Below are 12,717 nucleotides of genomic sequence, written 5' to 3'. Positions count from 1 at the left end.
TTCTTAGGGTTCCTAATCTCTATAAACATGATAGGGACAAATGCTTTAAATTAAAACTCTCTTCTCTTTGTGATTGGTCTTTGTTTATTAGTGGCTGTATTTTCTTTATTGGGTTGGGAGTAGGGTCCAGAGTGTGTATATTTTTGGGCTCACTGCCTTTAAGACCCAAGCGGAAGGAAAGCCAGCAGTGGGCTTCTTGCTTCTCATCAGCTGAGGGGTTCCTGGCTCTGTACATTTCCAGCTTTCTGATCTGCGTATGTAAAGAAAGATGATCAGTTCATACAATGCCCTTTGCTTTGCCTGCAAGGGTCTCAGGCACTCATGTAAGGCATTCTAGTGCCTTTGTGTGTTAAACCTTACATTTACAACTATGACGTCTGGAACTAGATTTTACAATGAAAATTTAGAATCTTGATATTGTAACCAAATTCTGTACTGGATACTTAGGGCCAATGTGTGCACTAATATATGAGATGTTTTGAGAATACAATTCCCATCATCCCTGACCACTGGTCCTGCTAGCTAGGGATCATGGGAGTTGTAGGCCAAAAACATCTAGAGGGCCGAGGTTGAGGATGCCTGTCTACATGGATGGTAAAAACATAATTTCAACTGGCAGATATTAAGGGTTCTAGATTTGGATGAAAGAGTTCCTGAAAATGTAAGAGGATAGATTTTGGATGAGCCTCATATGGCTCTGTGGATCAGAAGTCAGGATTGTCTGGAGATACTTTGGGTTGTACTAAAATCTCTGAAGCGTAAAAAGAGGGGAACAGTTCAATAGACCATTGATTTCTGGTTTCTTTAAGAGAATCCATCAGTATTATTTTTGTACCACCTAAAGCAGAAATCTCTTGTCCATAAGTACTTAATAGTTCATGGACTGGTTCCATGACTAATGTCTTTACATTATGTTGAAAAACAGAATCTCTATACAGTAACTTGCTGTGTTGATGGAAAGGCACCATATTTCTGTTGCTTTCATATCAATTTAATGTGTTTAAAGTGTTGATGCCCTACATTGTTAAATAAGTAAAACAAAAGAAATAATTTTGGGAGATGATCATAAGCAGGATATAGTGGTTGAGGAAACTTATTAACTTGATGTAAGGTAGAGAGCAAAGATATTGTAAGAAATAATGTTTACTAATAATGTTTATTAGATATTGTAAGAAATAATGTTTACTAGATACTGTAAGAAATAAATGTTGGTTTACTAAATTAGGAAAACTTTACACACAGTCTTGTACAATTATAAAACTAATGCATTTTTTATTTGATGTCTAGAAAAAACCCTAGACCGCTCTGAATATTAAAAGAGCTATTTTGACCAACTGGCATATTTTAACCTTTATAATATTGGCAATGGGTAGCTATCATGCAAGGCGTAGTGATCTTTACGTGTAGACGCTTTTAGTCATTTTAGTAGAATATGCATTTTGAAGGGTTAAGGACCTTTATGTAAAACAAAATGAATGTGGGGCAAATTACCTGTTGCCATACATTTTTGTTTATAAAAAGCCACTAGCTCCATGCGTTTTGGCAGGCCAACAGTGCAAAAATCTCATTATGTTTGAGGCTAGTTTCATGAATAATTATATCATGAAGAAAAAAATGGACCCCAGAAAGCCCATTAGAGTTGGAATAATTTGTTGGATCCATCAGTTGGTAACACAACTGCTTGGAGTTTGCCAAGGAATTATATAGCACTGAAAAAATATCCAGCCATTCTTTTGTTTGCCATCCCTGGTTTTCTAATGCAGTGAGATAAATGGCATCCCACCACAGACCATTGTCATGCCAAGTGGTTGGTTGATAATCTTTGTGAATACAAAGTAGATTCAAGATTCTAGAGTTTTTGGTTTGGGTAAGCAGAGTACAGTAAGCAGTAAAAAACCTGCTACTTTATATTGTGTTACCTATTTTATTATCAGGACAAAACTGTCAAGTTCCCATGTCCTTCTGTCACGAAGCTCTAAGTATGAGTAACTGAAATAATCACCTTAGTTTTATTCATAATAGCTCCACTGAAATTAATGGAACAAACTTTGTCATGCTCATTAATTTCAATAGGTCTACTCTTAAGTTAAACTTAGTTGACTACCACCCTATATTATTTCCCCATTTACTTCAGACTTCCTTTCTTCCTCTCGCTCTGTCTTCTTCTGTCAGATTATAGATTACAAATCCTCTTTTCTCTTGTGCTCTATAAAAGCTCAAAGTGTATTGCTATCATTACATAAAATCATCATCATTGAATAAAATGTAGCTGATGCTGAAATAGGTGGTTTTATCATCATCTTTCTCAATAATGTTGAAGTTGCAGGGTAGACTTGACAGAGAGATCTAGTACCCCAGGACCCTTAATCTATGCCATGGAAGTTTGGGTCCTAAGATAATTAAATATTAGTATGATTCTGTAAGCTGGGACTGGCCCTGTGCAACGGGTGCCTTTTAAATGAAACATGACTACAGGAATTTCTTCTACAATTGTTATCAGAAACAGCACATTGAGTAAAACTGTCACCTTTTATCCAGCCGTACTTTCATGTGGTTTATGTGAAAGCTCTACAGCTTTACATGGTTTACGAAGCACAAATTTAGCTATATGTTAGGCTGTGAAAGTTGATAAAATTCTACCCTTCATCTATAAAAGAAACCTCATATGCTGTGAGACACACTGCTATAAATATGACAATTTCTGATACAGATGATTCATGATCTGTTGGGGAATACCTGAGGAGTTAAGTTTATGGATTTTCTCAATCTAGCACCATGCTGTGATTCAGTTATTTTTATTAAGCAGTTTTTATGAATTGCAGGTTTGGTTTATTCATTTGCTTTAGGCAATTTACATGTATTTTGGATCAGAGAGCTTCCTTTTCACAGGTGTATGAATTAACAAAACAATTTGAGCTATTTTTCATTGATATGTTTTAACTGCTGTGTTATAAGAGGAAATAATGCTGAAGAAACTGAAAATTGGGAAATGTGTTGTTGCTAGCCTCTGAGTAAAGGGCATTTGCTAAATTGCAGAGTGCAGGTTGTGGCAAACATGAAGTTAATGTACTGTTGCTTTGTCAGAGCACATTAAGATCAATATGATGGGAAAGTATTTTCTCTGCCTGAACTAGGCATAATTCAGAATGCTTTCAGTTGGCCTGGGTTGAGAGGGGGAGAATGCCCAACAGGAAGAAAGTATTTGTGAAAACCAATTAACTTGTGAGCCATGATTAGCCTCATGGCAGATGATACCTCTTCATGTTCCATTCTTAAGTTTGTATTTTCCCTCAGCTTCCAAATATCATATGTAGTTGTGCATTTGTTTATGGCAGGGGATTTTTAACTTTTAAAGACACCCCCCTCATTAAACAAAATATTCCCTGAGGTGTTTTTAAGTAATTAGCTGAAAACCTGTCAATTTGATAGACAAGGTGGGGGGAAAGATATAAAGCTCCAGTACTTTTTCTAGCTCTACTCGCCACATCCACTCCTAAAGTATGGAAACTGGCCAAACTCCCTTCCCTCAACTCCCAGTCCAGGCCAATAACTATGCAAGGCTTAAAGAATGTTAAAATCCTTCATCCACAGATCTCAGGGCAGTTCACAACCATGTTAAGAAAAGGTCTGTGATTATGACAGACATGTATGTCAGGAACTAGCTGGATGAGGAAGAGTGGTGGGCGCCAACTGCACAAGAACCCCGCAGGAAGGACATGGAAGAAGATGACTAAGACCCTGGATTGTGGTGGTGGGACACTGAGGAGCAGTCTGGGAAAGGGATGAGCTGGGTGTTGCTAGAAGCAAGAGTTGTGAGCGATCAAGGGTGATCAGAAGAAGGAGGCCCTTTCAGGACAGGGCTAGAGGCGGAGAGTCGCAGTGTAAATGCAGATTCAGATAGTCAGAGGTTGCCTTTGCTACCCAGCAGCAGGACAGTCCCAGTCCTGCTGACGCTCCTCCCCCTCTGACACCTTGCTCTAGGAGAGTCCTGCACGTTGCTGAGCAATGGGCCTGACAGGCCAAGAGGAGGAGTCCACCCCTTCAACATAACCTTCATCTGCTTGGGAGGGATCCAGAGCGAGAGGCTAGAAATTGCATTTCATGCCTCATGTTCTTCCTGCCCTGTGGATGACCTGTGCTTGCCTGACAGCTCTGTGACACTGTACACTGTATCCCATGTTTGACCATCCACTTGTCATCTCTCACACACGCAGCTTTATTGGCGTCCATAGACAAAAAATACACCGTACTGTGTACTGTGTACTGTGAACTGTCATCTCACTGTAATGTTGTCTGGACATTTGCTTCTCTCTTATGAGTACTCCTGTGATTATTGCATATATAATGATGTATATACAGTGATACCTTGGGTTACATACACTTCAGGTTACATACGCTTCAGGTTACAGACTCCGCTAACCCAGAATTAGTACCTCAGGTTAAGAACTTTACCTCAGGATGAGAACAGAAATCGTGCTCTGGCGGCGCAGCAGCAGTGGGAGGCCTCATTAGCTAAAGTGGTACCTCAGGTTAAGAACAGTTTCAGGTTAAGAATGGACCTCCGGAACAAATTAAGTTCTTAACCAGAGGTATCACTGTAAATGACTGTTTGAAGGGATTTTGAAGGGTGTGTTTCAAATGGCATTTGCAAATTGAAGGGGTAGGGATAAACCTTGCTAGTCTTCTACAATGTCTGCGGTAGCCATTGCTTTTTCTAAAACAATACTTAGACTGCAATCCTATGCACACTTACCTTGGGAGCAAGTTCTATTCAGCTTAGCAGAATTTACTATTCACTAAACATGCTTTGGATTGCATTGTTACCCTTTCAAAAAGTTGAAGAATCTGAATACTTTAAGAGTCTTCTTTGTCTTCCTATGAGTTGACTTAGCCTTTTGTTTTACTAATATGCATGCTGGTGCCTTGAAGAAGCTGAAATCAAAAAAACTCCTGACACTTTCATAACAGCAGACCTCAAAGAGGGATTCTCCTTTATCAGGTGCACATACAGACCCCAAGCATGACTTGAGTTTGGAGTTTAGTGTATGTGACTGTAGTGTAGAATACAGGAAGGAAAACTTCAAGGAAAAATAAAAAGAGCAGCTATCAATGTTTTCTTAAGTTTTCATCAGTAGGCAATTGTCTTCAGTGAAAATATTTTCCTTCCTAAATTTTACTTTTCTAAAATCAAATACATTGTAACTGTAGATGTGCCCTTTATATTAATCTGCATCCTTGTTTGGAAACCTACCATGGGAACCTTTTTATGAGTCTTGGAATGAATTTCATGCAACCTGTATTAAAGGGCTTAAATTACGTATTCGGACACTGTTCTCGGACTTGAATTAGAAACTTTTCTCCTCCCCTCCTCTCTTCCCTTCCAAGGTTAAACCTGTGATAAGTAATTGTCACACTTAGTGCCCTTGTACAATGCTAATTCAAAGTGACATGTCTAAACTGGCCCTAGTAACATGAAGAAACTTAACAGGTGTGAGGGGTGGATCTTCCCATGGGCTCTGCTGCACTTCTAACTAGAAAAAAACCTAGAGAAAAAGTGAAATGAACCTTGAATAAATCTGTCAGCAGTAATTATCTCAGCAGCACTTTATGAAGGGATAAAATAAGCACTGGTGCTAGTGGAACGTGAACACACTCCACCCTTGTGATTTTTTTCCACCATCCAGTTAGTGTTTAATTTTTTTTTAAAAAAAGATTTAATGCCTGACATATTATGTGTTGTATACAAAAGGAAAATAGTTCATTTCCTGTGAAAAGATAAAACTAATTGGTTGTTAGTTGTGCTAGTTTTACTGGTGTTATCAAGGGTTTAAGAATATACCCAAAATGTTTTTGTTAATTTTGAAATAATTTCAGTGAAATTTCATGCTTTTTTGAGTGCCAAGAGTTAATGGCTGCCTTTAGTCATGCCAGCATAGAAACCCAAATCTGTTTGCTAGCTTTAAGAGTTTAACAGCACAGACCTATTAATATTCTTGTTCACTTTGGCTTGGCATATCTCCCCCACCATGTTTATATAGGAAACATTGCTGAAGGAAGTCTAATATAAAAGGTAAAGTAAAAAGAGAATAAAATGTTGAGCTGCTATATCTGCTGCTATTGCTGCCAATCCTGCCAATGATGGTTGATGGTGGCTGTGGAGCTCAGACTTGATGACCTGGGTCAGCACTAAAAGACAGCTAAGATGGTATCTCGCTTCTTCAGCAGCCTCAGCTTTTGTAGCTGGAGTCAGCCAGGGTCCTGCCCTCCAAGGCTAAGGGGGAAAGGCCAGCAAGACAAGGAGCAGTTCTTCCAGGACTCTCAGCCAAGATGGCCCCTGGCCTCCTCAGCAGCCTGTTTTTCCATCTTGCATCTAGTTTTAGCACAGAATATTTTTTATTATTTCCCCCTAAGAGAGCAGTATGGTGGCCTTCTCACGTCCAATTCTACAACATGCTTAGCTAGATAAGAAAACCTCTCATTGATTTTGAGCTATATAAAATCCCACCCTGAGCTATGTTTTAATATTATTGAACATGAGAAAGCAAACGACCAGCATCATGTTCTCAATGTCTGACTTTCCTTACCTAATATTCTAACCCATTTATCCAGCTTTAATTGGGAGGAAGCCATCTATCATGACACCCTTGGATCTAGTTCGTTTGCTACCACCAAACCTCTATTTGGCATTAGTCACCTTTCCTTTAGTGCGCTCCTTAGTGAGAGCTTAGGTATATAAACAGATGTTACTCCCCCTCCCCACTACTATGTTCAATACTGAATGAAGCATGTGATATAAAATGGCAGTGCCAGCATTACAAAGGCAAGCGTAGATTCTGTTTTATGTATGAAAGAGTTTCACTGATAATTGAGCTTGACCTGAATGTCTGCTTTAATATTTCATTTATTCCGAAAGAGTCATTTCCTTTTAACTCTGTGATTTTAAAATTGTGACTAAACTGCTATTTAACCTTGCTACAAGAATGTGGCAGCAGGCTAGTCCAGGCAGGTCAACACTCACTTGGTTAGCTAGCACACTTAATCAGCTTGCTTTAACCTGAAGCAAATTAAGGCTTTTATGAATTCTAGCACATAAGTGATTAAAAACACCCTGACTTGAGGATAAAAATAAATAAGAGTATTTCTAGCATACTTGCTAGGCTTTGGATAAGACTTTTTTAGCCACTACAGTGACTTGGAAAGTAGAACTTCCTTCACATTTTTAAAAAATACAGACATTTAGCCAATACATTTTAAATTGTTATAGAAAATACACATCAGTTACTGTTTATTCAGTTTTGACAATATGTGTATTTTTACCCTGCAAGGACATGTTTGCATAGCTGCTTATTAATCAAGAAGGCTCTGTGTCAGTTGATGGAGCGGGGGAGAAATGTAGATGTAACTCTGTTGTTATTCTTCTAAAGCGAATAAAGATTTTAAAACTCTCAACTGTTGGACAATTTAAATGTAACATGCATATTTTTTCAATACTGCCTTAACCTGCACAAAATATAGCAAAGTAGTCTCTACCTTCTGAGATCAGGCCATATTCACAAACTGAGATGCACAATTGAGTTACCCTTTGGTCCTTTATCCATATGACATATTTCCTTCACAAAGGAAACCTCTATAGTCTGTGTTAAAGGAAGAAATATGTTGTCAGCAGCATTTTTTACAGTGACTAGACATGTTTGCAAGGTACTGTCTACTACATTGGTACAGGTTTCCACAGTTTTCTAAGTGTTCCTACTCTTGTGAGAGCCCCTTATCAATTCCTCGCTCCCTCTTGATAACTTAGGCCTCTTCCAAGTTGGCTCAGTTTTCATAGTCTGACTTCTTCTAGAAAGACTCTTTGTTAATGATTTTGGGAATCTGAGGTCTAAAACTGATTCAGATTACCTTAATAATGGGAACTGCCCACTCCTACTCAGTCACCTGCTTTGTACTTTGACTCCAACCATCTGTTGTCTTCAGTGCTATCTTGGCTCCTTACCTGGATGGTGTTTGAGCTGCCTTGTTTTCTTTCTTCAGTCACCACAACTGTGGTAAGGGCCTCTTCCTACCCATTGCCTGTCCGCTATTGGTTAAGAGAAATGTAAATGATCCCAATTTGTCAAGTGCATGAGCTTAGTGCCGACCAGCTATACAGCAATAATGAGGTAGCTTTAAGTGTTTGCCGTGATGTAGAAGTTTGAGGATTGAAATGAAATGATATGTTGAAAATAAATCTTGTCAAGAAAGGATATTGTGGAATGATCTCAAGTATTGCATCCTTTTTTCTAGCTTCATTTTGTATAACAACGTTCCTTGTGGGTAAATTCTAAATTTTCCAATCTTTTTATTCCTGTTCATTCAAATCTACTGTAGTTTGGTTTTAGTCACTGAAAGAAACATGTTTATCCAAATCTGATAGTTGATGCAGCAATGTATCCTGTGTTTTAGGTGACCCTAGCAGCATCAGGAGTCTCTTATCCTTGCCACCGACTTACAGTTGGAAGAAGATCCTCACCAGCACAAACCAGAGAACAGTCAGAAGAGGTAAACACAACCTCCTCCCTCCTCTTCCTTCTCACACACAAAATAGGATATTCAGACACTCCTTCAAGCTATGCTGAAAGCCACATTTGTATTCCGGTTACTGCCCACAAAACTCAGTTTGACTTTACTATAGCCTAATCTATGCTGAAGTTGGATTGTTTCAAACAAGCCATAGCTAAAATTAACCACGGTTTGATGAGCTTGGATCACAAGACAAGCTGCAGTTCATTAAAAAAAATATGGAAGTGAAAACTCTCCCTGGCTAGGTTGAAGGAGGCTTCAACAAAGCTAGGGGAAGAATAGGCTCATGCTATCACAACAAACCACAGTCTATCATGTTGTATGATCACATCTACTATTTACAATCCTATTTATACAAAATAGTTTTCGCAAACCAAAATATATAGGGAATTTCCTCCAAGGTTCTTAATTTCAAACAGGATGGTCTTTATAGTTGTATATGGGAAACTACTAATATTGAAACAGTATTATATGGTAAATATAAATCTGTTCTGCATTATTACTAACTATGGCTTTTACTAAATTAGCAATGCACAGATGTACATATGGTTAGTGACAGTGATGGAGATGACTTTGAAGATGCCACAGAATTTGGAGTGGATGATGGAGAGATGTTTGGAATGGCGTCATCTGCATTGAGGAAATCTCCAATGAGTAAGTAATGCAATCCTTCATGCTGTGAATAGTGTAACATTGTACTGACAACAGTTGAGCAATAGGAAAGAAAGCAAACTTTGGTTCCTTTTGGTTCCGCCAGAAAGTTTTCTTGGAGATATATTCCAATAAATGTATTTCCACGATCAAATTACTTTAATAGCGGCCGAATTTTTAAGAGCTGTCCATGAAGAAAGAATGGGCCATGATAAGGGGACTTAGTGGTTGTTAATGGTAGGTGATGATGTTGCGTTGTATTATTATTTTATATTATATTGTATTATGTTATTTATGTGTGGTGTGTTATGCCTAATAAAGGATTTTGAATTTGAAAATGTATTTCAACATCCAGTGATAAACTCTTTTTTTAAAAAAAAAAACTGACTTAAAAAGAGAGACCTGAGAAATTAAGACTGATTAAATGAATTCTGGATTCAGGCCTCCAGAAATCAATTCTCTTAGACTTAAAACTTAACTTCTGGGCTGTATCTACTAGCCTACTATATTTCAATGTTTTTTCTTTGAAATATTACTAAGATTTATCATTATTCTAGAACTAGAATAAAAGCTATACAAATACTTGTGTAAAATATTTCAAAGAAAAAACAATGAAATATAGTATAACAACAGTTATAAGATGGCTTATAAGATTCTAATTTTATTGTTACAATAATAATACTGCCATATGCAAAAGCCAATACGTTGTTTTTATCATCTTCATCTTCCTAGAACTGGTCACAAATTCCATATGCCCAAAGAGCCATATTATTACTGTTCTCTTCATTAAGGGTTATTAAAAGTTATTTGAATAATGCATATGTACAATTAAATAAAATAGTAAAGGCAATGTTTTCTAAAAATATAATATGAATACTATTCTATGGATAATTATACTATACTATACTATACTATACTATACTATGTACTATACTATGTACTATTTTTCTTTCTTTCTTTTAGTGCCAGAAAATGCTGAAAATGAAGGAGATGCCTTATTACAATTCACAGCAGAATTTTCTTCAAGGTTAGACTTGTAATTGTGCATAATTTCTGCATCTATGGTTCATGAATGTGAATTATATTTTTACAACGCATTTGGGAAAAATGTGGTAGTGATAAGAATCTTATGATATTTGAATCCCGAAGTTGTCAGATTTCTTTAGGAAATTTATTTTTAAACTTAAAATACGACCTGCTTCTCCACATTGAGCCTCCCAACTGTAAACCCTTTAGCCTCTCTAAATATCCAACCACACACTTCTCTTTTGCATACTCTTCCTAGGTTTGCAGCTACTCTAAACCATAAGACAGCCTGCAGTGGATTTTTTGCAGCAGAGAGCTCTCATTCAGGATGGAATTATTGAAACATTTAATTCATAACACACATGATTGTGAGATTCATTTGACGTTTCTAATATGCATTTTTTCACAATACCTCAAGGACTGCCTCTTTCCATGTGAAGCTGAGGCCCTTCTTCACGTGCCTCCTCCACAAGAGGTCCAGAATGGGCCTTTTCTACAGTTGCTCCCTGTCTGTGCAATGCTCTCCCCAGGGAGGTTCGCCTGGCGCCTTCATTATATACGTTTAGGCACCAGGCAAAAACATTCCTTTTTAACCAGGCCTTTGCCCTTTGACATCCGACCTATGCCATTTTAAAATGTGGGGGGTTTTTTGAGAGGGGGTGTTACTGGGTTATTTCTTTTTTATTTTGGTTATGTATTTTGTGGTTTTATATTCTTATTTTTATCCTGTGAAGTGCCCTGAAACCTGCGGGTATAGGGCACTTTGCAAATTTAATAAATAAATAAAATAAAAATAAATAAATAAAGTAATACACCATGGGATTTTTTTTTAAAAAAAGATTATCTAATAAGTTTATGTGTGTGGTATGGATTGGCTGAATGGATATATTTCAGAAAAATGAAAAACTAAAGGGAACAGTGATCTGGAGCTAGGTGTACTCAGACCTCTGTATGCCCCACAGACAGGCCACATCTTACGTAGGAGAAAGATTCCCAAATGTGCATGGTTTGAATGTAGGGTTGGTGCACTCATATTCTTTCTTATGTCCTGTTTCCTTATTATGGCAATCTGCACAAGGGGGTGTGTACGTGGGTAGACAAGTCTAAAAAGCCTGAGATACAAATTTTAATCACTCTCTACCACAAGCATCCCCAAACTCGGCCATCCAGATGTTTTGTGACTACAATTCCCATCATCTCTGACCACTGGTCCTGTTAGCTAGAGATGATGGGAGTTATAGTCCCAAAACATCTGGAGGGCCGAGTTTGGGGAGGCCTGCTCTAGCAGTTATGATGGCTCATTTACCATCATATTTTGTGTTAACTCTGAAAGCGTATACTCGATCCTTACCAAACTAAGCCTCCTGATGTGTATTGTGCATCTCCAGGTACATATGTGAATGAAACCTCAGAGAGCTACTGCCAGTCCATGGTATCATTCCACATAAGGCAGCTTCCTAAGCCATGCAGCTCAGGTTTTGAGAACTGTTCTTAGGTGCCTATCTCCAGCAGCCATTACAAGACTGACAGTGTTGGTTTTGGTGGAAGGGTGGCTTTTGAGTAGGATCCAGCTGCCTGTAGGAGCAAGTTTTCAATTTCTACACTCTTCTCTTCAATATTCCTATTACCCAGCTACCTTCAAAAGGACAAGTCTTATTTTACCTTTTGAATTTCTCTGCTTTCAGTGAGCAGTGGGATAGTTTAACATCCGGTTGAGAGTATTTTTCCATCCGATTCCAGATTAGGAAGAAAGGGAAGGAAATGTAGTTAGCTGAGGCTGGGTCGAATGGCTATGAATAAACTTAATGCAGTTACGGAAGGTGAGGAGACAATACTATTTACCGTACTCTACAAATTGTTCTTGTAGCTAATGCAGTTTCGTGCAGTTAGCTCTACCATGGGAACTTTAGTGGCTCAAACTTGTGAGTTTTGATTTTGAAGCTTTGTTATTCTGAGCGACTTCATATGGTCAGAAGTGTGGCAGGAAGTACTTATGCTTTCTGCAATTTTGGGTAACAAGCAAAGTGCAAACCTCTGCAAATGTCTCATGGAGAGCAGCTCTCCATTTGTGTCATTTAGAAACCCCTCCCTCCCTTCCTCTATAAGTTTCTGTTTATGCTACCAACACTGGCCTGTTCCTGCGAAGGTCTTCCCATTATCCCTTGGAAGACAAATGAACAAATAAGAACAGAAATTGATTTTTGTGGGATCGTTTGTTTAAAGCTGGCATTCTATCATTTAACTTAAAGTTTTACGCTAAGTATAAGATTGATAACGTTTACATTTCAGGCATGCCAAAGTCATTTACTTGAGACTGCTCTCAGTGTCAGTCTTCTTTATCTCAGAGTTGCATTTCTGGACCTGGTAGCTCTCAGTTTGATAGATAACAATTTTATCTATATAGAAATGAAAAATGTGTATATGCCTGAAATATATTGTGGTGTGTTGATATGAAGTGTTGAATGCAAATAAAATGTTTAA

General features: G+C 37.9%; 1 protein-coding gene across 1 annotated transcript in view; it reads left to right on the top strand.

The window, feature by feature from the left end:
• FAF1 (Fas associated factor 1) overlaps positions 1–12,717 on the top strand; it is a 165,691-nt gene that overhangs the window by 89,201 nt on the left and 63,773 nt on the right. Inside the window, exons 9-11 of the mRNA XM_083742411.1 lie at positions 8,443–8,538; positions 9,087–9,213; positions 10,174–10,237. Coding sequence (XP_083598537.1) covers positions 8,443–8,538; positions 9,087–9,213; positions 10,174–10,237 — 287 coding nt within the window. The remainder of the gene's footprint in view (positions 1–8,442; positions 8,539–9,086; positions 9,214–10,173; positions 10,238–12,717) is intronic.

Source organism: Podarcis gaigeae (assembly GCF_964106915.1).
Source record: "Podarcis gaigeae genome assembly, chromosome: 6".
Classification (NCBI taxonomy): Eukaryota; Metazoa; Chordata; class Lepidosauria; order Squamata; family Lacertidae; genus Podarcis; species Podarcis gaigeae.
The sequence above is the reverse complement of the archived record's forward strand: the minus strand, read 5'-3'. Positions and strand labels throughout refer to the sequence as shown.